Below are 27,990 nucleotides of genomic sequence, written 5' to 3'. Positions count from 1 at the left end.
CCGACTTTGCATTTGTAGGGCACCATGTGGAGAATTTATTAGTTTATGTGGACTTCTTTCGTAGCTCTGGAAATATCCGTAACTATTCTTTAGAATAAGCCTCACTTTGAAGCCTAAACCTTGCGTTTCATTCTCGGGCGAGCCAACTGGGCAGGTTTCTAGAACGGCGATCTTCTATACTGATTAAATAAACATCATTATCTAATGTTCTATTCGGATCTTTCTGTAACAGCATTGTTTGTGCTGACCCCGAATTTGTGAAGTAAATACCAGTCCAAGAGTGCGATTGCAGTGACTTTGTGGTGCTTGTGTTATACAATGCTCTAATTACCAGAACAAAAAAAGGAATCAAATTTGACGAGCTACGTCCATTGAAAACTACCGAAAAAGCTCCGAATACTGATGAATACTGAATACACGATGATACATGTTTTTATGCTCCAGCCACTGCTTAAATTTTTGGTCGTCCACTATTCGAACAGCTTTGATGAAACATCAATTATTGCACATTTTCTAGGAAATTGAGGAACTAAGAGGAAGAACAAGGGATTTCTTTTGTTCTGGATTCACTCAGGAAATAGAAGTGGCAAGTTTTTCACGATCTGGACGTTGACATCACGTACGGCCACGATGACGACGGGTATCAGTCAGGAGCTCGTTCCCCTTGATATGGGGATCCTTGTCATATACTTTGTCTTCGTTCTAGCTGTGGGACTTGGTGTAAGAAAACTTAGTTATTCTCTCTAAATTTCATTTCATTTTGATGTTTAATATCCTTCGATCTTGCAATGATTCCCCCCATATATTTTACACTATTGCTCACAATGTTGAAATAGTTTTTTAACCTGTTTTCATGGAACGATTGTGACAGTATGATTTATTCCTGGGGGGCGTTTCACAGAACTGGTCATCAGTGACAAATGACATTTGTCGTTATAAGCTACTGAAGTTCTTGCTTTTGATTGGTTATCAACAAATTTGTCTCTGATATTTGTCATTTGTCATTGAAAAAAGGCTTTGTGAAACGGGTCCCTGATAATAAAAATTCATAACTTCTCAGAGCTCTACTGTTCAATAAATATTGATCAATAAAGTTAGATCAAAAGGTTCTGAGAAGACATAAACCACAATATATCAAAGAATGAATCACATTGTCACTATCATTTCATGGACAGGGTAAAAATTAAAAATAATTCCTTTAAATATACTATGTCCCTTTTGCAGCCAACATCAACTTATATAGAACTTTGCAGGAATAATGAATATGTCATGTATGATCTATCTGTGAAATTTAAACATTAGCAGTGTCCCGGTATTAAAATTATGCAAGGAAACCCGTTTACTTTCTAGATTTTTACTGTAAGACACTATTGAGTGACTGACTGGCTTTTTTCTTCTTTGGTAATAACATAAATAAAATGAGCTGTAAAGGGTACATGAGCATTTGTCTATATCAATAACCCACTTCTCGAAATGGCCAAAAATAAACTGATTGAATCTTTGCGCAGCATAAAACCTACAACCGTTCGGTACAATGGTCTGAAAATCAGACTATTACTTACTGGCTCTATAGCTCTTAAGTCGATTCAACAGCTAATAGTCGTTATTTTTTCACTTAAAGACATTTTCAAGCCCCTTTTTATTTAGGGAAGTTCTAAATTAGTATTATCTTTCAAATGCCGTTGGAAATGAACCTTTTCATTTTTTGGCCTGCAAATGGGACTTAAGGGCAACATTGTACTTTATGTAAATGCTATATGTCTAGGTTTCATATCATCTTTGACAAAATTTTATCTGTTATATAGGGAACAAAAAAAAGACCTTTGACCTCAATTTGTTTCATTTAACATACACACCAAAAATGCCTAAAAACCGCTATATTTCTTATATAACCTGAGGGGGTATTAATTACCTGGTAACACTATTTATATATGCTTACTTATTACTTTGTGTACCAGAAACCAATACTATATTCTATGGGGCAGATCTTTTGCAGTTGCTGGACAAAACCTTTGGAACAATCTTCCCAATTTCATACGACAGGCACCCACTTTTGCAACGTTCAAATCTTTACGAAAAACGCACCTTTTTGGCCTTAATTAATTAGCTTAAACTATCCTTACTTACGTTCTTTGTTCTATCCATGTTAGCTATCTCTTTATTATGTTATTTACTATGTTAAGTTAGTCATTTTAGTAGTAATAAGATTTGTATATTTCTCTGTGTTGATTCCTTTTATGTGATTATATTTCTCGTCATTCATGTACAGCGCATAGAAAAACATATGTTTATTATGCGCTTTATAAATATTGTATTATTATTATTATATTATGCAAATTGTATGAAAATCAAGATCATGTCACTCTGAACATATTTCATTTCAAGAAAATGACAATATTACTGTGTTTGCCATTTGAAAAATATGACTTTTAGTGCAAACTTTATCAAATTTGTTTACTCTTTTGTGTGCGTTTAAAACTTAGCTCCTCAACAAAACTTCTGCAAACCAAGTTTGAATGTTGATATATCCCTTTTTCTATTATCATCATACTTGAATAAGGTATCAAAAACACGTTTGACAATAACAATGCAGTTCGCAACACTTCACTTTTGACTTAGCCCTATATTCAGGTGTAGTGGATGTCACATTATTACATAATCAATACAAATGGGGCGTCATACCAAATACAAGTATGACATTATAGTGACATGAGATATATCAACGCTCAAACTTGAATTTCAGAACGTTAAATGGGGAGTTTATGTTTAATGTAATCACACACACAAAAAATGTTAAAACGATATCTCTGTACCAATATAACTCTATAATTTACCAATTACCAATACCAATAATTTATCTCATTTATGTCTAGTGTGATTGATAAGAAAATTAATGAATTTACCCCCAAATCCAAAGGGGCCGCAAAAATGGTCCTTTACAACCCCATATACTAAGTATGCAATAACATAGGACAAAACGATTTTCACTTTTTCAAAGTAATACTTTAAAGATCTTGCAATAATATTGATTGTCGTCTATTAAGGTAAATATATTATTTTGTAATAATAATTTTTCTTTTCAGTCTATGTTTAGATCGAATCGAGGCAGTGCAGAAGGTTATTTTCTGGCTGGTGGTTCGATGTTATGGTTACCTGTAAGTTATTCTTCAATCACTATATTTGCATATTGCTTTTCGTTACTATTAAAAAGTGAATGAATTTGGCATAATTCGTGCTGCCTTATATGTTGTTAAGACTATACCAAGATATTTTTCATTTACTTAAACAAAAACCGTTATTGATATAATAACTGCCAAATAAAATTTAAAATTGTCATGTCAATTTCACACAGCTCATTTACTATTTGGGTTTGAGTTCGGATTTTCATAATGTATAACATCTTTATTATTTCGTAGGTTTTTATCTCTAGCCTTTGCTTTTTTGATTAACCATTGAGACACACGTGAAGACAAAATACATTCTCTAAATGGCATAAGTATCGAGCGTTGGATTGAACCCTAAACCTCATTATTAAGAGGACTGACCACCTTCTCCGTATCTGAACTAAACCTCGACTAACGTCTATGAACTCTGAATAATCATTTTAATGTGTAATATAAGATTTACTACGTTATTGCTACCAATATCCTGACAATATTTTCGTTATCAAAAAAAATATCCAATGTCAACATTGCATAGCGCTATTAAGGTGTTTTTACGTTCATGTTTGATTGCAGCTACTGATAAAAAAGAGTCTACTATCTACTTTTATAAATATTACAGTTTACATTTTGAAATGTGGAGTGATTTATTTGCTTGTATTTCTATCCATAAAAACAGGTTGGTGCGTCACTGTTTGCGAGTAACATCGGAAGTGAGCACTTCGTCGGGTTAGCCGGCTCTGGTGCTGCGTCGGGCATAGCTGTGGGAGCATTTGAACTCAATGTAAGACCAAAGAATGCTTATAATATTTTATTACATGTTCTAAGTATAGTCATGGCAATAATAGTAGTTTATTACAACAAGTCATATACCTTCCCCGCCCCGCCCCGCCCAGTTCCTGTACCACCCACAGACAATTACCCATTCTAAGGTTCGTTCAGAAATGTTTTTTTCAACGTTTAAATGAATGACAAAAAATGGCAACAGCGCGCAACAGTGGTCCTACGTGTTTTCACTTAGCTCTGTGTTATAAGAAACAGACACTGTGAACATGACGGAAAAAGAAAGAGGACAAAATATACGGTTCATCATTCTACCCTCAACGATTGCTGTGGTAGACAAAGGAACATTCCTTTACTGCTATTATGTAAAATTGTGTAGAACAGGTGTCACATGCATATTTACCTGTTTTACTTATTTTTACATAATAGCAGTGAAGGGATGTTCCTTTGTCTACCACAGCAATTGTTGAGGGTAGAATGAGGAACTGTATATTATGTCCTCTTTCTTTGTCCGTCATATTCACAGTGAGAAATGTGAAACGTGCTATTCTTTACGTCATCATAAAAAACCTTACCAAAAAAAAAACGCCGTGGGTTTGGCTTCGTCATATCTGAACGGGGCTCAAGAGTAGTGGAGTGGTGATGTCGTAATTATAGGCCAAGTAGATCGTGTGGGTTGTAAAGAGACCGATCATGTCAACACAGTTAATAGGCTGTAATCCGACTCGTCTATCAATATTTAATCTCGTAAATTCTCGGTTTACTATCCTAAAGTAGGTCGGGTGTGTTTAGGAAATCATTCACGTACGCACACACGCCACACACATGCACCCACATAACATACACATCCAAAGGAAGTTGCAATTTAAAACAAATATCACATATTATTTAATACTTATCGTAATAGTTCTCTCCCCCCTTTTTTTGAGGAGGGGGGTTATCTGTTAAATTATCATTATCCGAGAGCGATGGTTAGAGTCACAGTCACTAGTCTATACATCTTCGATATGGCGTCACTTTAACTTCACATATTGGATAAAAATACATAAAAATAAAACACAAAAATAACAGCCGATTGACGCCTACGAGAAAAAGTATATGGCACAATTATACTCATTGCTTGACAAGCATGCATGCTTAAACGTGACAATGTCATGTAAGTTCTCGATTTGTTCATGTAGGCCTACATTGATCAAAAGAATCTTCAGAAATTTCCTCTCATTTCTTGCTCCTTGCTTTTGTTTTATTTTTCCTAATAATTCATTAAAACAAATATATATATATATATATATATATATATATATATATATATATTTGCCGTTTGTATGGTAACATATCTTTTGATTATATCAACAGGCGCTCATCATTCTCCAAGTGTTAGGATGGGTTTTTCTACCAGTCTATCTCGCAAGTGGAATCTTTACTCTACCAGAGTACATGGAGAAACGGTTTGGAGGGATTCGAATCCGAATGATCATAGCTACAATCTCACTCATTCTGTACATCTTTACCAAGATATCTGTAAGAAAAACAAGCACTGTCACTCGTTCTATATTTCAATATTTATTATACAACTCACTCCCAGATCCTAATCATATGAGTGGTCATGCGCGGTCTTGTTAAAGTAACAAGCACTGTACACAGAAAGATGTATATGGGACTACACAAATGATATCGGGGGCCCACTTACCTTGATTTCCTATCTTTCTATGCTCACTACTCAGCCAGTATACATTTTCTACCAAAATTGTTTGGCAAATGACATGTATTTGTAATCTTTAACATTCGGTGTAAGTTTCGTTTGATTCCGTGAGATTGTTTTTTTTTTTTAAACCAGAACTCAAGTTTATCTTTAATTTGTTAGAGGGAGCGAGATATTCAGCACTTAGAAATGGGATGTACTGAATAATCTTTTTAGTTATTTTGATTGATGTTCATTTACTTTCCATATACATCATCCAAAATATATCTGATTGTTTAAGATGGTTGTTGCAAACTGAGAGACAGGTTTTTTTGTTGTAATTTGCACTTCTTTGAAGATGAAAATAAAACATGTGACAACAAATGAGCACAAAATGAGAACAGGATTCATCGACATTCCCCTACTCATTTTATAGAGGCTTTCAACTATTCGATTGCCTTTGGAATAAAACAATATGAAATTTAAAAACTGTAAATGTTATACTCTTTCAGAGCCAATGTACCCTTTCGAAAGAATACGATGTGTCACCGCAAACCTTCTTCATGGAAGCCTTCAAAGATTACATGTAAATGTTATACCGGTGTGTTGACTCAGTCAGTAGAGCGTCTGCCTTACAACCGAGAGGTCGTGGGTTCGAACCCCGGCCGCGTCATACCAAAAGACGTTAAAAGACGGGAGTTGCTGCTACCTTGTTTGGCGTTCAACAATAAGGGATAGAGCAACGTCGATCTGGCGCTGCTCAGTGGCTGCCGGGCTCACGATCAATTGGGCAAAACGAATTTCCACTTTCGGTTTAACTGAATTAAATTTGGAGTGGACTTTAAAAAAAAAGATTATTATTAATATATTCTATATTTTGTACCAGGTTGATCTGTATTCTGGAGCTTTGTTTATTGAACAAGCATTGGGGTGGAATCTATATGTTGCCATCGTTGTACTTCTGTGTATCACTGCTCTCTATACTGTAACGGGAGGGCTAGCAGCAGTCATTTATACTGATACATTACAAGCTTTCATCATGCTTGGAGGTGCACTATGGCTGTGCATAGCAAGTAAGAAAATAAATTTGTCTTTATGTTGATGGTGATGGAATAATAATTCTGTTAAAGGTACTATGTCCCATTTGCAGGCCCAAAAAAATGAAAAAGTTAAATTCCAACTGCATTTGAAAGATAATACTAATTTAGAACTTCCCTAAAAAAAGGTGGGGCTTGAAAATGTCTTCAAGTGGGAAAATAACGACTATTAGTTGTCAAATCGACTTTAGGGCTATAGAGCCCCAAAGTAATAGTCTTGATTTTCAGACAAGTGTACAGAATGGTCATACGTTTTATGCTGCGCAAAGATTCAATCAGTTTAATCTTGGCCATCACAAGAAGTGGGTTATTGATGTAGACAAATGCTCATGTACCCTTTACAACTCTTTTCATGTATGAAATTACCAAAGAAGAAAAAAAGCCAGTCAGTCACTCAATAGTGTCTGACAGTGAAATCTAGCAATTTAACGGGTTTCCTTGCATAATTTGAATATGAGGACACTGCTAACGTTTAAATTTCACAGATATGACGTACATGACATATTCATAATTCCTGCAAAGTTCTACAGCATTTGAGGTTGGTTGCAAAAGGGACATAGTACCTTTAAAGCTTTGGTAAGATAATGATAATGCACTTTAGAAGAATAAGTATTGATATTATTATAATCATCATTATTATCATTACTATTATTATCATTATCATCATGAAAGCTATTATTATTAGAATTATCATTTTTTAGCGGTTTTGAACATTTTTAAATATCTGAAAGCTCGTGTAAATTACACAGGCTAGTTTTGAAAAAAAAATTGTTGGTTTTTCATGCTCGTAAGCCTATCTTAGTATTATGGAAAATCTCTCCAATTTTTACAAATATCTGTAAAGATATCAAATTCTTAAATCTAAAAATCTTTACTTCTTATTCGACATCATTCCGTCATGAAAACTGCTGGGCCAAATATTAATTAGGGTGTTTGTTCTTTTTAGGTGTCACATTGTAGCCAACATGCAAAATTTGTGGAATAGTTTGCCCAATATACAAAATACAGATTGTTGTTATTCTGCTCAACGATTGAAACAAAAATCATAAGATGTCAAATATTCATTCAATTCAACTCAATTCAATAAAACCCTTCTCATGATAAAATTTGACATAACATGAAATATATTTACAATGTACAAATTAGGAGGCTATTGAATGATAACGTTTAGAGTTAATTAGAGATATTATTTTTTCCATTATTTCAGGTTTCAACGAGATCGGTGGCTACTCGAACCTGGAGCCTTTATACAGTGAAGCAGTTCCCAATGAAACCAAGTATGGTAATGACACATGTGGAGAACCTCGGGATGATTTCTTTCATATGTTCCGTGACCCTATAGATTCAGATCTACCCTGGCCTGGGTTTATCTTCGGTCAGACCACCGCTTCTCTCTGGTACTGGACTACTGACCAGGTACATATGTTTTTATTGTTGTAACGACAGAACGGCGCGATAGCTCAGTCGGTAGAGCAGTGGTCTCGTAATCCGGTGACCGGGGTTCGAAACCAAGTCGATGCGCTAGTGCCCTTTGGTAATTTAGGCATTAACCCTCATTACCAGGTCCCTCGGAGAGGACCTAAAGCCGTCGGCCGTCGGGTTGTTTACTTACAAGCATTTATGCTTTCTTAGCAGTCAGGTAAAATAACCACCATCACAAAACGACGTCTTATATTATGCCATGTTCTATCTCAACCTAATAAATATCAACTATATTATCTTGGGGACGTTGCGCTTCATACATGTTTTGTTTATGCACTGTTCCTACTATGTATTTTATCTCGATGTAACCCACTGAATTGTATTATCTGTAAGCAATTATTTTAAATGGTGTATAAATAAAACAAAGAAACATACATCAGAGCCCTCATGCAAACCAATTGACCCATCGTAATGGAATCCAATTTGATATATAAATCTTCGTTAAGTGCCATGTTACATAATACACCTGTTAAGAATAACTGTATTTTAATAGTCGGAATACGAATTGCAATCATTCGGTCTTGTTATAGGTAGGACAAGCCATAATGTTTGTCCTTCCTAGCAGCACTTACTGTATGAAATTCACATCCTGACTGTCGAGAGACAATTATTCGAAACAGGTGAAAGAAGTATTATGTACAGTGGCACTTCACAAACAATTATATATAAAACTTTATTACAGTTTTAAAAAAAAAATGGCTATTGATTGATGGCGCAATATGATAATAACGCTTCTTGTGCAACAGGTCTAGGAATAATAATTTATAAGAAAAAGCATTTCGTAGGAATTAGCAGCAAATATTGGCACTAAGTTTACTCATTCATGCCTTGAAATCAAGGTGAAGGGTGTAGCATTTTGTATTCGTTTTCTTCATAACTATGATGGTAAGGGGAATCGCTATGTTTTATTACAAGCCACCGGCTTTTTAATGCTATTTCCCAGGCACAATTGTAGTATATATTATATCCTTAAGTTTTATGAAATTAATAAATTGAATTAAATTGAATTGAATCCTTTGGATTTTCAGTGATAACAGCAAGCATGTGATGAAGTTATGAAGCTAAATCAATGCAGTATCTAGGTCCTAAACAATGAAATATGATTCCCCAAGTAATAACGAAATCACAATTCATATCTTCCTTTAGAAAACAAAATAAAATCTTACTACTAAATAATTATTAATCATCACAGTCTTTGATTTTGTATATCTGAACCCCCTTTCATTGTTGTTTTCTTTTCCCGCTTTAAAATCTCTCTCTCGTCTTATACATAGTTGAAGTGTTTGTACTTTCCTTATTTTACTTGATTTATTGTTGTGTGCTTACAATATTTTGAATTTTTGTTTTTCATTCTGTAATGGGCGATCCAACTTCACATGTTTTCGCAACCTTCATGGAAAGCCCTGCATATAACCTTTGCAAATATAGTTACAATTTACTGTTACTTTATATACTTTGATTTTTATATTGCGAAATAAATTGAATTGAATTGAATTGATTGGTGGTTGTTGTTTTTCAGGTGATAGTACAACGAACCTTGGCAGCTAAGAATCTATCGCACGGTAAAGGAGCAACTATCCTCGCGGGACTCTTTAAGATTACACCTCTATTCTTTATTGTGATGCCCGGAATGATCTCCAGGATTTTATATCCAGGTGGGTATATAATATCTTTAACTTCTTAAAGATAAAGACCAGTTATGGTCATGCGATTGAATTGTGAAAGAAACGTTGTGGAATCGATCAGAAAAGGTTGATCATCTAGCATATAAGTATTGGTGTGTACTGCAATGTTCTGGAATCATCAAAATGATAAGAAATTTGGCCTAGTCTTGGTAAAATTACAAGCACTGTACACAGAAAGATGTATATTGGACTACGTGACACGTGCGCGATATCTATCCGGTCCAACTAGATATAATAATTTACCAAATATATCAATTAGTAGGCAGTTTCTTGGAAAAATTTGTATCATCACGTATTAGTCAAATCATATACATTCACATGATTGGTAATAAGAGCTTCCATTTCATTTTTTGAGAGGGGGTGTTTCCAAAAATTGGTCTTTACCTTTAAATTGTAAATCTATTGATAGAATATTGACCAGTAAAGAGAATTTATGTTAATGGAAGATTAAACATTATAATCTATGTGATATCTGTAAGATCCCAAATACAACTAACCACCTTCTTCTGGCTTGTAAGAAGGTTTCGCCTTTTTGAACGAAAAACTATTTTAATAGGTCATGAAATAGAGAGAAGAGAAATGAATCTGGTCAATCTTATTTTGTTTAATACTTTGCTCAGTTTATTATCTATAGAAACAAAATTAAAAAATGTTTGGGAAGTGAAAAGCACATGTATATTTGCTACAAGAATTAAAGGTAGAAATTCGCACCAGCTCGATATGAAATGTAATCAAAAGAAATTCGATACAAAAGAAGTGACAAAAATATGTCACATTAATTTCATGTTTTGTACTATATATGATATGTTACACCGAATTGAATGAATTCTGTAAATAAACATTGTTGTAAATAGCTGTTATTTCATGATATGAGCAAATGGAGTTCCTCATAAGAGGATTTAAAAAAATATATCTTTAACTTAATATAACCAAAACACGTTTAGGCCTTTAAGTACAAATTGTCATTTTATTATTATTTCTTTTTCTAATTAGTCATCCGCATAGCTTTTTCTCCATTAAAAAAAAACTGTAATAGATCTGAAAATATAAATAGTTGGAGCTCATTTGAGGAGAATATTTCTGACTCATTTAGACATTTATAAATTTATGCAATGCTATCATACATCAATCGGTTAATCGGTTGCATCATGATAACCGTACTGCCACTCCACACCTAAACTGTGACGTAGCGTGGTTCCAGTCATTTTTAACACTATTCTTTTGTGCTCTTTTCTTCTCTCTATCCCTCTATTTGCCTTTATCTACCTTTTTTTTGCTCTCTCTCTCTCTCTCTCTCTTTCTCACACACACACACACACACACACACACTCTCTCTAAACATGACACATTCTCTTTCTGTGTGTCTGTTTGTCCCAGTCTCTCTCTCTCTCATCCCCCTCTCCTTCGCATTCTCTCTTACTTTTTATATCTCTCTCTTTCTCTCTCTCTCTCATTATCTCTCTTTCTCTCTCTCTTTATATCTCTCTCGTTTGTTCTATCTCTCTTGCTCTCTCTCCCTCTTTCATTCTTTTGTATATTCCCCTCTCCCTCTATCTTCCCTGTCTATGTTTCTTTCTTTATTTCTTTATCTACAGACATAGTCGCGTGTGTAGATAACTGCGAGGAGATTTGTGGATCTAAAGATGGTTGCTCTAATCTGGCCTACCCTCTGATGGTAATGAACGTACTGCCTGATGGTAAGTACTATTCAGTCATCATTCTACTGCCCAGGGAGCCATAATGTCTGCCCTACCCCCTGATGGTAATGAACGTACTGCCTGATGGTAAGTATTATTCAGTCATCATTCTACTCCCCAGGAAGCCATAATGTCTGCCCTACTCCCTGATGGTAATGAACGTACTGCCTGATGGTAAATGTTATGCAGTCATTATTCTACTCCCCAGGGAGCCATAATGTCTGCCCTACCCCCTGATGGTAATGAACGTACTGCCTGATGGTAAGTATTATTCAGTCATCATTCTACTCCCCAGGAAGCCATAATGTCTGCCCTACTCCCTGATGGTAATGAACGTACTGCCTGATGGTAAGTATTATTCAGTCATCATTCTACTCCCCAAGAAGCCATAATGTCTGCCCTACCCCCTGATGGTAATGAACGTACTGCCTAATGGTAAGTATTATTCAGTCACCATTCTACTCCCCAGGGAGCGATAATGTCTGCCCTGCCCCCTGATGGTAATGAACGTACTGCCTGATGGTAAGTATTATTCAGTCATCATTCTACTCCCCAGGGAGCCATAATGTCTGCCCTACCCTCTGATGGTAATGAACGTACTGCCCGATGGTAAGTATTATTCAGTCATCATTCTACTCCCCAAGAAGCCATAATGTCTGGCCTACCCCCTGATGGTAATGCACGTACTGCCTGATGGTAAGTATTATTCAGTCATCATTCTACTCCCCAGGGAGCCATAATGTCTGCCCTGCCCCCTGATGGTAATGAACGTACTGCCTGATGGTGAGTATTATTCAGTCATTATTCTACTCCACAGTGAGCCATAATGTCTGCCCTACCTCATGATGGTAATGAACGTACTGCCTGATGGTGAGTATTATTCAGTCATTATTCTACTCCACAGTGAGCCATAATGTCTGCCCTACCCCCTGATGGTTATGAACGTACTGCCTGATGGTAAATATTATTCAGTCATTATTCTACTCCTCAGGGAGCCATAATGTCTGCCATACCTAGCAACAAGTAATTGACTATTGAGACTTAAACGAATGAGATCGGAGAGTAAATTGCTGTCGGCTGTAGGGGTTATACTTCCCCTACACAACACTATAATACTTTGGCAAAAAGAGTGCTCACTTGCTTTGCTCGTTCGCAAACTTGGACATTTGATATTCTAGCAAAAGACGTCAGTCCCTCAACGAAAACGGAGGCATTTACAAAGGTGAATGAAATCTTTTGTAACGAGGCACTTTCCACAAAAAATTAATTAACTGTACATGTATTAGGCTACATTACGAAACTGGTCTATTAGTTGGTGATGCATTGTGGGACATGGCTGTCGACGCATCGGAACATTGTGAGCAGCAGATCGATATGCGTAAATCTAAAGTAGTGTATACCCTGGCGTTAACAGCATGTTGCGGATGATCTTTTGATAATTTCAGTTTACCGATAAAACAAATTTCATTTAAAAACATAAATATAGCTCCAGACATACATTCTCAAAGCCTCGTTCTTCTTGCAGGCTGATTTTCCATACGCCTGCTACTTTTAGATAATTTTTTTTGGACAAATGTATTCATGTGGGTGGTTTAATTTTTTTTTTTTTTTACCGAGTCTCTTTTGCCCTTTCACTACCCCCTAAAGGTGTTCGTGGTTTAATGTTAGCTGTCATGTTAAGCGCCCTCATGAGTTCACTGACGTCCATCTTTAACAGTGGGTCATCCATCTTTACCATGGATATATGGCGCCACATTAGAAAGTTCCCGGATGAAAAGGAAATGGTGAAACTGGACAAAAAGGCCAAAAGAAAATACGAAGTCGAACTTATGATCGTTGGCAGGTTTGTATATTTCAATTAAAAATCAGAGGAAAACAAAAAAGGCCGATTGACCATTGGATTAATCATGAATGATCACAGGAATTTTTTCAGATTCTCAAAACGTTGTATATTTTTCTCTCCGAATTCTTACAAGCATGGAAAAAAGATCTAACAGGCTCAACTCGCACGTTTCTACAGTAGACACAGTGTTAACATAATTGCGGATTTTATCTAGTGAATTTAGGATTTTTAAAGAAGATCAGTGAATGTCTGGTCACAGACCATAAAATTCAAATTTCGAAGGTTTATTTATAGTTCGAAAGGAGCGACCGGAATTTACAATATGTCGTGCAGACTTGGAATGTAATATTAATCGCAGAAAAGCATATTTTTTCAATGATTATAGTGCAAAAATAAACAGAGAGGAATGAAGCTAGGCATTTCCTTGTTCTTTATTATTTTAGTTAAGTTTAAAATCACATATAAATAGTCATACAGACTAATTTTACTCGTACATCACACTAATACATAAAACATATGCCATTTTATTTCATTTTGTATGGCGCAGAGTTTTCGTGCTAATTCTGGTGGTCGTGAGTGTATTATGGGTTCCCGTTGTTCAAAATAGTCAGAATGGAAAACTGTTTGACTATATCCAGCAAATATCTGCATATCTAGCTCCCTCTATCGCTGCAGTGTATACAGGTAATTTTTCCTTTCAATTAACACAGATTAATATTCAGGATTAAACTTTGAAACTAATAAATATAAATTGATGTCGCAAGAGATTTACAGTTGATTGGTACAATGATTTTTTTTTTTTTACAAGTATCAAATTTGATTTTTTTTGTTTAATGTTTCTTGGAATCTGGTCAGGTCCTGAACATTATCCTTTTTGTTTCTTGTTCAAAATGTAATATATTTTCTGTTCCTTAATAGAAAGTGCCAACAATTCAGTGTAAATATTGCAATAAATTTGCTGAGAAGCTCCATCCGAGTTATTGTTTAAAACTCATATGTTTAAGGTCGTGTAAAATAATTCAATTTTAGATGGAGTTCAATTTCTACATGCCTCTTGTAGGAATTTGTATAGATAATTGCGATTCAATTTGAAAAAATAAGGCCTAGTGTTAGACATGGCATACTGATTATATTGCATAATATGAACGTCCTGGCGTTGGACAAAATCCGCCGAAATAGATCCCTGGTAGTAACATGATTATATTCATATGCTGTAACAGCTATCCATATTGGCCAAACGTGTTCATTTCAAGCTATAAATTAAGTTTTTTTTCAATATAAAAATCTCTCTCTCTCTCTCACATGGTGCACCCGCAAGCCTACTGTATAAAAATTTCTCGTTTTTTTTTCTAGTCGGTATACTGTGGGAGCGCGTGAATGAAACCGGAGCATTCTGGGGGTTGATGAGTGCATTAGTAATCGGATTTATTCGGATGGTACTCGATTTCGTCTATCCGAAACCGGGATGCGGTGAGCCGGATGAGAGACCCGAAGCTGCTGCCGCTATTCTCTTTCATTACATGTACTTTGCACTCTTTCTCTTCTGGTGGACTGTAATAGTTATTATCATCATTAGTTTACTAACGCAACCCATTCCAGAAGATTACGTAAGTAGCAGTTTTTTAAATTAATTCATATATTTATTTTACTTTATCTAAAATGAAAAGGGCCGGGACTTTACTTTACTTTAGATGAAATAGTTTTGGAAGTTGCATGCAACATTCCAACAATGATAACATACTGTGAGCTGCATTAAATGCATGTTGCGGCGGTTTTGAAGCTACTTCAAAGACAAGCTCATGGCTTTAAATCCAGTTGTACTACCTCCTTGATGTGATGCACTAAATGATGGTTTATCGAGTCCCACATCAAATTTAAAGTACTATGATTAACTTGTCAATGTTTCCATCATGTAATTTGCTCCATCATATCTCATTGAAATATTAGTAAAATATATACAAGAAAGAATGCTGCGTTCAAGTAAAAAGTCTTTATTGTATATCCCACAAACCGTTACAAAATCGTATGAAGAAAGTTATTTTCATATGCAGTCACTGTTTTATGGAATAAGTTCCAGAATACCTTAGAAATATAGAAAGATATGACAAGTTTAGAAGTCATTTGGAAATATATCTAGTTTGCCATTTTGTAAGATCTCACAATTATGAGCCCAGGGCACCATTTCCACTCCTTCTATGTTCTATTCTGTAAAGCGGACATGCAAGTAATCAAAATAATAATGATATTCCGCATTTATATAGCGCTTGATACATCGACGACGTCTCTAAGCGCTTTACAGATATACTATTACCCCGGTCATCGGATTCAGGCTTAATTTCCCACACACAATGTGTGCACATTCACCACTCCCTGGGGAGCATCCCAGTCAGGCTTAATTTTACAGACGCTCACAATGCTTAGCGAACTTCATTAAATTTAGCATCCTACCGGGTACCTTTTTAACAGCTGGCGGAGAGTAGCAAATGTAGATAGTGCCGGGTTGGGATTTAAACCCCGTACCATGTGATCTGCAGTCGGGTGACTTATGCACTAGACCACAACACCTCTAATGCCTATGTGTTATGCGCTTTACAACACAAAGTTTAACTATTATTATTATTATTATTCGACTTTCAGCTGTATCGCTTAACGTTCTGGACACGATTCAATCGAGAGGAAAGGAAGAACATCAGTGATATGAAGAGAAACGAGATGTTAGAAGGAAAGAACAATCCAATGAAAGAAACTTATATCATGGGCGAAGAGCAACCAATCGAAGAAGAGGTAAGCACGTGGCTCAAAATAGGTCGCTGATGATATAATTATTTAGACAGTGTTACCGGTCAGCTATTTTGATAAGTAATAACTTATAATAAATATTACTTTGCCTCAGTCAGATACGTGATTGAGTATCAATTGTAATATAAGTATTGTTCACTTAATTCCTGCGCTACACTGTTGGAATAAAGTTTGAATAATTTTCCGGTTCGCATGAAAATTTATTGTTAGAATTATGACAATTTTTTGTATAAATAAGGTTTATATGTTCTCAGAAATGTGTTGATCAATCAAAAGAGTTATAGCTATTGATAATATTGATAAATAATAGTAATGGTGGCTTCTTATATAGCGCACATGTCCGTCACGTTGTGATGCTCCTGGTGGGCGCTGCACCGATTATTACTATGGCTTTAGTAAGGCAGCCACTGCGGCGCTCTAGCATTTCAAGGAATTAATTCCTGCCAATAAAGTTCTGAGTAGATAATTAACCATATTGTCACAATCATTGCATGAAAACGGGTTTTAAAATTATTCCAACTTAACGGCCGGGCAACAGTGTTTCAGAGCCTTAGACGGAAATGGTAGTCAATTTCCATGTGGAGTAGGGCATAATACGCCGACACCATGGAGACTTGGCGGAAACACCATTATAGGTACTATGTTCCATTTCCAGCCAACATCAAATTCTGTAAAACCTTGCAAGAATCATGAACATGTCACGTATGTCATATCTGTGAAATTTATACGTTAGCAGTGTTCACATTCTGCAAGAAAACAGTTTACTTTCTAGACTTCACTGTCTGACTTCCTTTGGCAATTACATACATAAAATGAGCTGTAACATACTAAGAGGTAAATAAGCATTTTTCTACATCAGTCATCAATAACCCACTACTTGTAATGGCCAAAATAAAGTGATTGAACCTTTGCCCAGAACAAAACATGCGACCATTCTGTACAAGGGTCTGAAAATCAGACTATTACTTTAATGATTGCAATCACTAAAGTCTAATTGTCTTTATTTCCCAACTTAAAGACGTGTACAAGCCCTTTCGTTTTGAGGGAAGTTTTAAATTAGTATTGTCTTTCAAATGCCGTTGGGCTTTAACCTTTTCATTTGTTTGACCTGCAAATGAGACATAGTACCTTTAAAGCTGTTGGCCTAGTCTGTCTCCAGAAGTAATATGACTTGTCTATGATTTTGAATCATATCGAGTCTGATGTTGGTAAACCTATACTTAATTGAGAATAAATCAATAGAGTAAAATTTACCTTTCCTAGCCACTAAACGACAAGGGTGCAAACATAATTTTATTTAGAGATAGGAAGATAAATCTACCTAGAGCTACACAAAATGTGTGCGTTATAACGTGCGTGACAGTGTGTGAAAGTGAGCTCATTGAATTGTTTGTATTTGAATGCACAGATCTCGCGGCCTGGTCCTATGGATGAAACTAAACTCTCAGTGACAATGTCAGAGAAAAAGACATCTCCTGATGATCAGCATATCATGAGACAAGGTAATGTAATCATCATAGGATTATCATCAGCCAATTGAATCAGGAATTGGGCATTCACATCTCCTTTATTACTGTCTTTTATCATAGTTATTTTCTTATTCCATCTACTTATTTACTGACTAAATTACATAATGAGTGACTAACTATACTGACTTACTTATCTACTGACTTACCTATACCTTCCTACTTAATTTCTGACTTACCTACTTAACTATCTACTTATTCACTACCTTGCTCTCTTACTTTACTTAATTATTACTTACCTACCTACTTACTTAATTGCATGATTACTTACTGACTGACTGACTTAATGAATTACTTATTTACCTACCTACCTATTTACTTAATTACATAATTACTTACTGACTGACTGACTTACATATCTACCTATCTACTTGCTTATTTACTTACATAATTACTTACTGACGTACTGAATTTCCTATCTACCTACCTACTTACGTTTTTACTTAATTACATAATTACTTACTGACTGACTGACGTACTGAATTACCTATCTAACTACCTTCTTACTTGTTTACTTAATTACATAATTACTTACTGACTGATTGGCCTACTTACTTATTTACTTTATTACATAATTACTTACTGATTGACTGACTTAATTCATTACCTACTTACATAATTACTGACTGATTGACTGACTTAATTCATTACCTACTTACCTACATACTTACTGACTGACTTACTGAAAAACGTACCTACTTACTGCCCATTATGCCTCGATCCTGGCATGAAGAGCAGCAACGAAGGTCTTCCACTCTTGTCTGTTTTTCGGCTTTATTCTGGGTAATTTCCCAGGTCAGGTCAGGCTCGATTACCTTCATTTCATCTTCTAAGGTTCGACGCCAGGTGGTTCCTGGGTCATCCTCTTTACTTTTTCAACCTACTTTATGTTCCCTGCCGGGCTACTTTTGGGATGCTCAGTGTTTGATTTTCTTCTCATGACATGACTCATCCAGATCCAGTTCCTATGCTTTCTCTTCTATCTAAACTATCAGTTAAATTACCTGCAAATGCTTAGTAAGCTGTTAGACACACAGTCATGTTTTCTAGATAAAAAATAATAAGCTTCATGATATCGGTTAGGTGAAATGCTTCGGAACTTTATCCCACAGTTATTTCCCCATCATCGTAAGTTGACATGTATAAGGTAGGCCTACTGTCGACCGTTAATGTTTATTTTACCATTATATTATGTTACTGCTCATTAATCTAGGTGAAGAACCGATAAAGGTCGAGTCGCGTTGGAAACGTGCCTATCAGTGGTTCTGTGGGTTTTCTACGAACGACGAGACGATTTCGGATGAGGATATCAAGATAAGAGAGCAAGAGCAAATGGAGAAGGTGGTCCAGACCAGGCGTGACGTCATCATTCTTGATATCGTAGCTGTGTGTGTGATTGGTATTGATATATTTCTTTTCGCCTGGTATGCTTGAACATTATCAGCATGTATAAATATATTATGCGGACTTCACAGCTTTATTGCAATGACGACCTTCGTCATTGCCTTGTTTTCGTTCACATTCTGCCCCATTAATTGCAATGACGAACCTTCGTCATTGCCTTGTTTTCGTTCACATTCTTCTTATTAATATTCTTACTTCTTATTCCTCTTCCTCTTCCTCTTCTTCTTCTTGTCGTCCGGAATCCCATTCGTTTTGCACGTAGTGCTTGTTATACCTAGTTAGGTGCTTTCCTCATGTCCTTTTCCTTTCAAATTTCATAGGCATAGTCTCTAACATCTCATCAAGGTCACTACCGTCTTTGATTTTCGAAATCACTCATGCATGACCGTCCACGCGCCATTTTGTCCGTTTCTGGTCCATTTTAAGGCCTTTATATCTTCCTTCCTATCTCCACTATCCTAGATCCTACAAACTTCTAACAAATTCCTCTAGATAGTCTGAGAGATGTTCTTTCATCTGCGACGCATGACTTGACCTTCAAAATGCCATCTTCATACTCGAAATTCAAATCTAAAACCGACTCCGTCAAAAATCTCTCAAGTTCTTGAAAAATGGACCCCTAAATAATCTAAAACTGCCATAACTTTCTCATATAAATTCCGTTTTGTATTTAAATCTCACAGTATCTTTATCTCATAATTGCACATAGCCATGCCAAATTTCACGCTCCAATGGCTTTGCACAACATAAATAGCGCCCTCTAAAGTTCTGGGAATTGGCTTTCTGTCTGTGGCCGTATCTCCATAATGGCTTAGCAAACCCGTACCCTTTTTTGGATTTAGATACTTGAAGATATGCCCTTTCCAGCCATATACACAATTATATACCCTATCACTGACCAAATTTGAGAAAATTGCCCTCCAAATAAGCCATTTTCAAGAAAATTGAGAAATAACTTCAACTTGCTCTAAAATGGCGATCGTTATACCTACATCAATGAAACTTTGCAGACATATGTATCCATATACGTGACAACTGTTTACCAAGTTTGGTAAAATTCGAATATGTCAGCGCAAAGTTATCGCCAAAAATGATGAATTTACTATGGATTACGTAATAGCGCGTTCAATGCGCGCAATACATTGCGCGCAGTTAACAATGGTGTCAAACTGACCGCAATGAATTGCCCTTTCGGATGATACCAAGTATTATATATGTTCACACAGAAAATTGTGAGTAAATCGCATTTGAACAAAGATCACTACACGAATTCCGCCGAGTTTCCGCCCGAACCTAACACGTTTCGGCTATGACGTCATTTTTTCAGACTGCTTTTCGCCCCTTAAACGTCCTTTTTTTTCCTTGAAAATTTGCAGTGACATGCCGAGTTCCAATACGCAGGGCACCTCATGGCCGGATTTTTGAAATTGGTCAAGGGGGCCATTTAAGACGCCATTTTGTCCTATACATCTATTTTACATCACGTGTTTCGATAGGATTATCATAGAAAAAAAGAAAGTGGTTTACAATAACAACCATGAAATTCTCTTTCTAATGATACCAAATACGGCCCATAAAGAGACGTAAAGAGAGAGAGAAAAAACAATTTAACTCCGGCCATAATACAGATCCTGCACGTTTTCCGCCCATTCATTACACGCATTGTCTATGGGGGCATATCGGGTTCACGCTTTTGGCCCCCAGAACGAACTTGATTGCAATGTCAAACATGCACCAAATCCCATTGGTTTGTGCACGCAGTGCTTGCGAGCCCTTTCTAGGTTCCTTCCCCTATCCCAATTTCTTTCAAACTTCGTAGGCATAGTACCATCCCATCAGGGTCACTGTTGATGCCTTTCTTTCGCCCTACCTATCTCCAATATCACAGAAGCCACAGACTTCGTACAAATTGCTCTGGATAGTCCGAGAGAAGCTCTTTCGTTTGACACATAGAAACACGGCGTCATTGCACGCACATCGTTCTGACACGATTGCATTTCTAGTATTCTCCTTTTCCTCCTTTTCCTTTTCCTTATCCTTATCCTTATCGTCAGGAAATCGCATTCGTTTTGCACGTAATGTTTGTTATTCCTAGTTAGGTGCTTTTCTCATGTCCTTTTCCTTTCACATTTCATAGGCATAGTCTCTAACATCCCTTCAAGGTCACTACATTCTTCGATTTTCGAAATCACTCATGCATAACCGTCCAGGCGCCATTTTGTCCGTTTCTGGTCCATTTTAAGGCCTTTCTTTCTTCCTTCCTATCTCCACTATCCTAGATCCTACACATTTCTAACAAATTCCTCTAGATAGTCTAAGAGATGTTCTTTTATCTGCGACGTATAACCTGCCCTTCAAAATGCCATCTTCATACTCAAAATTCAAATCTGAAACCGACTCCGTCAACTATCTCTCAAATTCTTGAAAAATTGACACCTAAATAATCTAAAACTGCCATAACTTTCTCATATAAATTCCGTTTTGTATTTAAATCTCACAGTATCCTTATCTCATAATTGCACATAGCCATGCCAAATTTCACGCTCCAATGACTTTGCACAACATAAATAGCGCCCTCTAAAGTTCTGGGAATTGGCTTTCTCTCTGTGGCCGTATCTCCATAATGGCTTGGCAAACCCGTACCCTTTTTTGGATTTAGATACTTGAAGATATGCCCTTTCCAGCCATATACAAAATTATATACCCTATCACTGACCAAATTTGAGAAAATTGCCCTCCAAATTCGCCATTTTCAAGAAAATTCCAAAATAACTTCAACTTGCTCTAAAATTACGATCCTTTGACCTACGTCAATAAAACTTGGCACACACATGTATTTATATACGTGACAACTGTCCGCAAAGTTTGGTAAAATTTGATTATGTCAGCGCAAAGTTATCTCAAAAAATGATGTATTTACTATGCATTGCGTGATAGCGCGTTAAATGCGTGCAATACATTGCGCGAAGATAACAATGGTGTCAAACTGACCGCAATGAAGTGCCCTTTCGAATGATACCAAGTATAGTATATGTTCACACAGAAAATTGTGAATAAATCGCATTTGAACAAAGATCACTACACGAATTCCGCCGAGTTTCCGCCCGAATCTAACACGTATCGGCTATGACGTCATTTTTTCAGACTGCTTTTCGCCCCTTAAACGTCCTTTTTTTTCCTTGAAAATTTGCAGTGACATGCCGAGTTCCAATACGCAGGGCACCTCATGGCCGGATTTTTAAAATTGGTCAATGTGGCTATTTAAGACGCCATTTTGTCCTATAAATCTATTTTACATCACGTGTTTCGATAGGATTATCATGGGAAAAAAGAGAGTGGTTTACAATAACATTCATGAAATTCTCTTTCTAATGATACCAAATACGGCTCATAAAGAGACATAAAGAGAGAGAGAAAAAACAATTTAACTCCGGTCATAATACAGATCCTGTACGTTTTCCGCTCATGCATTACACGCATTGTCTATGGGGCATATCGGGTTCACGCTTTTGACCCCCAGAACGATCTTTATTGCAATGACGAACATGCACCAAATCCCCTTGGTTTTTGCACGCAGTGCTTGCGAGCCCTTTCCACGTCCTTTCCCATATCCCAATTTCTTTCAAACTTCGTAGGCATAGTCACTACCAAGGGCGTAGACAACGGGGGGGATGAGGGGGATGCATCCCCCCCACTTCACAAGGTGGGGGGGATGGCATGTACAATCATCCCCCCCAGGTTTTGGGGAATGATATTTGCTTACTTAATAAGTTATAATGATGATAATAATAGTAATAATAATAATGATAACAATTATAATATTAATAATAATAATAATTATGATGATGATAATAATAATCCTCATCATTATTGTAATTGTGTTTATTGTTATTAGCCGCATTCACAAGGTGAAAGCCAATTCAGACGGTAAGAAAAAGAAAATCTTACAAGTATTTTGTGGTTATCTTGTGGTTTGGAAACCACAAGATAACCACAAGATTAAACAGGCGCGGATCTACGGGGGAGGTTTAGGGGTTTAAACCCCCCCTTGGGCGGCCCAAAAAACAAACAAAACAAAAAAGGGAAAAAAAAGAAGAAAAAAAAAAAAAAAAAAAAAAGAACGCACGCTGGAGAGAAACCATTTCAAGTGCAAATATTGTGAGAAGATATTCAACTCATCTGGTAACTTAACCAAACACATGATAACTCTGGATATAACTGTGTATTTAACTGTTACTTGATTTAAAAAGACGTTATCATGCACTGCTTTTTATGGTCTCCATGTGTTAATAGATGCCAGGAAAACATCACTTACGGGGTTCAAATAAACACCCCCCAAAAAAAATCGGCTCGCCGCTTCGCGGCTCGTCGTGGACGATGCTCCGCATCGTCATTATTTTGGTCAACCCCCCCCCCTTAGCAAAAAGCTAGATCCGTCCCTGAGTCATCCCCCCCAGATGTACAAACCTGTCTACGCCACTGGTCACTACCATCCCATCAAGGTCACTGTTGAGGCCTTTCTTTCGCCCTACCTATCTCCAATATCACAGAAGCTACAGACTTCGTACAAATTGCTCTGGATAGGGCGAGAGAAGCTCTTTCGTTTGACACGTAGAAACATGGCGTCATTGCACGCACATCGTTGTGACACGATTGCATTTCTAGTTCATATTGTTATCGGTTACAACCACAATTGTCTTGTACATATTAGCATAAAGTGACATTCTTTTGATACAGTCCATAACGATACATTTTGACTATATTTGGTATTTTATGTAGGAGTGGTATTAAAGTACCAGCATGAATAATTTCCAATATATAAAGTATCTTTATTTAGAACATTAAAGTAGATCGTGTGTTAATTTCTTTGGAATTTTACAATTTGAATATTTCTTGTTATTTTGGAAATATGTCAATGCAACAAAATCATAATGCCCGACAATGCAATGATCATGCACCAATAAAGTGTCTAATGTGATAAACAGTGGAAGGAGTTGAAATTCATCTGGGCAGTTCCTGTTACCTGCATGTTGACCAATAGTGTCTTTGTGTCTCGTATGCACTTTGACACCGGGGGGGGGGGGGGGGGGTGGTGCAGGGGAGGGGGTTGAAAAGCTGAATGTAAATGTGATATATAATGTGATGTAGTAGAAGTAGTAGTATAATACGTAGAGGAGTAGTAGTAGTAGTAGCAATAGTAGTAGTATAGTAGTAGGATTGTTATCTTTATTATAATTATGAGTAGTAGTACAAGTTATAGTAGTTAATGTTGTGGTTGTTGTTGTTGTTGCTGCTGCTGTCGTTGATGTTGTTGTTTCGGATTGTTGCATGGCATTCAATTCAAGTTTTTCCCGAGCTTGCGCAGTTAAAAAAAAGAGGGATTCGGTTTGTATTAACTTCGGGGTCTGTAAACACCCGACTATAGTTCTCACGAGGTACATGATAGGTACACTCCTTCGAACCGTCAACATGACACGAACACTATAAAGAGAGATCTAGGATGAGATCGAGGAGGAGAGATAGTGGGTTCCAAAGGGTTCAAGCGATTCTCATCTAAGGAAAGGAAGCATCTCCCAACCCTGATTTACATGTGATTTTTTTTTTCTTTCTTTAAAAGAAATTGTCCTTTTAAAGACAGCGACTCATACAATCGGAATGGGAGATTTGTTAAAAAATATCTATAGATTTCTGACGTATATATACATATATATATATTTTGTTACTCTGTAAGAAAATTAAAGAGAGTGATAGAGGGAAAGATATAACTATATATATATATATATATATATACACTGTATATACTTGTAACTAAGAACATGGTCTAAATCGTTTTCCATTGAACGGTAGGAACATGTGTTCATTTTTAACATGTGTTAACAAAATTGTAAACATTTTAAATCAAAATAGAAGCAAAATGTGAACAATCCTTTTGCTATTTACTATACAAAAAAACACCATGTTGACCGGGCCAATAATAATATCCGATTCAGTAAAGTGCTAAGAGACGGTATTTCGTATTGAGCGCTATATAAATGCAGATTTATTATTATCATTATGTGCTAAATTTGCTTTAGTCAGATCTGTAGTCCAATGTCTTGGTTTGGGATTTCCGTTTGACTCATGCAGTATACACAAACCAATAGTATGCTGTAAGATAGTTCAAACACTCTGTTTTGGTGTAGAACTTTGCAAAATAATTATACAATGTCGAGTCACCTGTTGTTCTGAAAATTCCCATCCCAAACGGGAAACGTACTAAAAAAAAAATTGGTTAGTATGCTAAGGTACTGTTTTGTTTTTGTGAAACTCAATATATGCAAATAAACACACTGCCATGACATATTTTGAAATATATATAACAAGACCTGTATTAGTGGCCTCCTCTCTATACAGGTCACCTATCTATAGTGGCAATATATTTTCACTTTCAAATAAAAAAAAAACGTGTGTTGAAAAATCTGTTTAGTAGGGCCACCTGTTTACCGTGGCCACTTCCTCTGCTTTTCTTCAGTGACCTAAAAAGACAGGTTGGACTATACTCTGTAAATAGTACGTCTATTGATCATCTTGGTTCTAAAACAGTAAACAAAAGCGGAAAGGAACATGCGCTAATTGTGCAAGTTCGTCAGTATGCTTGTATAATTTTTGTATTTTTATGTGACTCAGAATGCTACACATATCTGTTTTGCTTTGTTTTACATTGTAAAATGTTGTAACACATGGATTAAAGAGTATCGTTGGTATATTATTGTATTTGTGTGTAATGTGTTCATTGTTCCTTATTTTAGCATGACTCTGAATATACCCAATTTATACATTCGTTCTTTGGTTTAAAAAGTTTAAAAGTTGTTTATCAAATTCAGAGTGCAAAGTCTTCTAACAAGCATTTATGCTTTCTGAGCAGTCAGTTAAAATCACCACCACAGCCAATTAAATTACCACCACAAAGTTGAGTAATATTCCGTAAAATAGAAATGAAGTGAAAGACGAAGCATCACCACCCGCCCCGATTTTTTTTAAATTTTTAACAATTTTGTTTTATTTCTCCAAATGTGTAATATAAACCATAACATACAATTGAATAAAATAAACGTGTTCAATATTGATGCTTTTACATAAACATAATTAAACACAAACTTATTTGCAGTATATATAACTTAGCAACAAAGTAAATGTATAAGTACCTAAACATAATGTGTCAATTGTAAATGTTATTCACTTATATAAAAAAAAAAAATTAAACAAATCTGGAGGTAATTTTACTGGAACAATCCTGCCCCCTCCCTGCCCCCCTCCATCACACAAACATACTCACCCACCCACACACATACTCACCCACTCATCCCCCACACACCCACACTACTCACTCAGTAGATGTCTGCTAACATTCTCAACTCAAGAAAAATATACTAAATAAGTTATCCAGGCCGCAAAATAGAGTTACCCTTTTAACAGGCTCACGGTGGAGAAGAAAACAAATCTTAATTAATCTTAAGCTGCTCCCACTTACAAAAATGTGATCCCAGCTTTCCCATTCTAATTGCTATTTTTCTTTTCCTCATCCATACACTTAAAAATGCTTTTGTTCATCTTTTCTAAAGTTGGTACTCGCCCCCCCCCCCGATCTTGACATAAATGTAACATACTTCACCATGAAAATGATAGTATTACACATTTTTCTTCTATATGAAGTACCTACCAACCCAACAAATATATCTCGCCATTCTAAATCTTTAATTTCATCTAACTCAAAAAGTTATATTAAAGCCTGCCTTTGAACGCTCCCGCAAGATAAAAATAAATGTTTGTATGTTTCTATTTCCTGCTTACAAAACGAACATAAATTATCACCTACAAAACCAAATCTATGAAGATGCTCATTAGTGTATATGGCTCCATGCAATAATTTAAATTGACTTTCTCGTTGTTTTCTGATGAGTATAGTCATTTTTGGTCTAACAAATATTTCTTTGAATTCTTTATCTAAAAAATCATAATCATTTTGCCCATCCCTTACCTGCGAATCATACGTTTGTTGCAGTGCTTTGATAAAATAATCATAAATTGTTCTTGAACCCACATCCACAAACTGTATTTTTTTACTAGAAATATGGAAATAAGTATTAAAGCTTATCAAATCAACCTCGAGGAATTGTATTAACCCTGAATCATCCTTCCATAACCTGGGTATCGCATCATAAACATCAATAATCATAAACAAATTATTACCTTTCATACCGAGGTTCATAAAATATTTAACAGACTTAACATGGCCTTTCTCAACCAAGTGATTCCGTTGAACTATCCCTCTTTCAAACAAGTATCTATCAAATATACTCTTTCCATTTATACATATATTCCGATTATTAAAAATAATTGGATTAATATAACCCTCCAAATATCTTAAATTACTTGTCTCTTGCCATGCTTGCAACATTTCCATATAGTATGGTGGAATATCTAAAAGGGTTTTATCTTTTTTAAATAATAATCACATAAAAAAAAAAATCTACCACCCACAAACTGTAAGCAATGATCACAAAACAATTTCCATCCCAAATTTTTCTCTCCATATAAAAGACGTTTTATCCACATTATGCGCTGTATTTTAACAGACATTTCAAAAATAATCATTCTTAATCCTCCAAAGTCATAATCCTGATACATTATTGCCAGCTTAATTCTATCTTCCCCCCTCCCTATAAATTCAAATGAAATTTTTGCAACTTCTTTGTATACCCAATGAGGGACAATAAGATGAGAGATGAAATATAATTTAATTTTGAAAGCGCATACGTTTTTAAGAAATGTATTTTACCTATAATCTCTTTG

At 35.9% G+C, this 27,990-nt stretch overlaps 1 protein-coding gene across 1 annotated transcript; it reads left to right on the top strand.

Moving 5' to 3' along the window:
• Nucleotides 1-424: 424 nt before the first annotated feature.
• On the top strand, nucleotides 425-24,218 carry LOC589848 (sodium/glucose cotransporter 4). Its single transcript, XM_030987896.1, has 15 exons — nucleotides 425-720; nucleotides 3,084-3,155; nucleotides 3,841-3,945; nucleotides 5,301-5,465; nucleotides 6,512-6,698; nucleotides 7,930-8,138; nucleotides 9,724-9,859; nucleotides 11,485-11,586; nucleotides 13,234-13,429; nucleotides 13,977-14,113; nucleotides 14,783-15,036; nucleotides 16,067-16,213; nucleotides 17,637-17,730; nucleotides 18,968-19,234; nucleotides 23,824-24,218. The coding sequence occupies exons 1-14, from the start codon at nucleotides 631-633 to the stop codon at nucleotides 19,186-19,188; spliced, it is 2,115 nt and encodes a 704-aa protein (XP_030843756.1). The 5' UTR covers nucleotides 425-630; the 3' UTR covers nucleotides 19,189-19,234; nucleotides 23,824-24,218.
• The last annotated feature ends 3,772 nt before the right edge of the window (nucleotides 24,219-27,990 follow it).

Source organism: Strongylocentrotus purpuratus, unplaced genomic scaffold, assembly GCF_000002235.5.
Source record: "Strongylocentrotus purpuratus isolate Spur 01 unplaced genomic scaffold, Spur_5.0 spur5_scaffold_17, whole genome shotgun sequence".
In the NCBI taxonomy this organism is placed as follows: Eukaryota; Metazoa; Echinodermata; class Echinoidea; order Camarodonta; family Strongylocentrotidae; genus Strongylocentrotus; species Strongylocentrotus purpuratus.
This window is presented reverse-complemented; position numbering and strand designations above follow the sequence as displayed.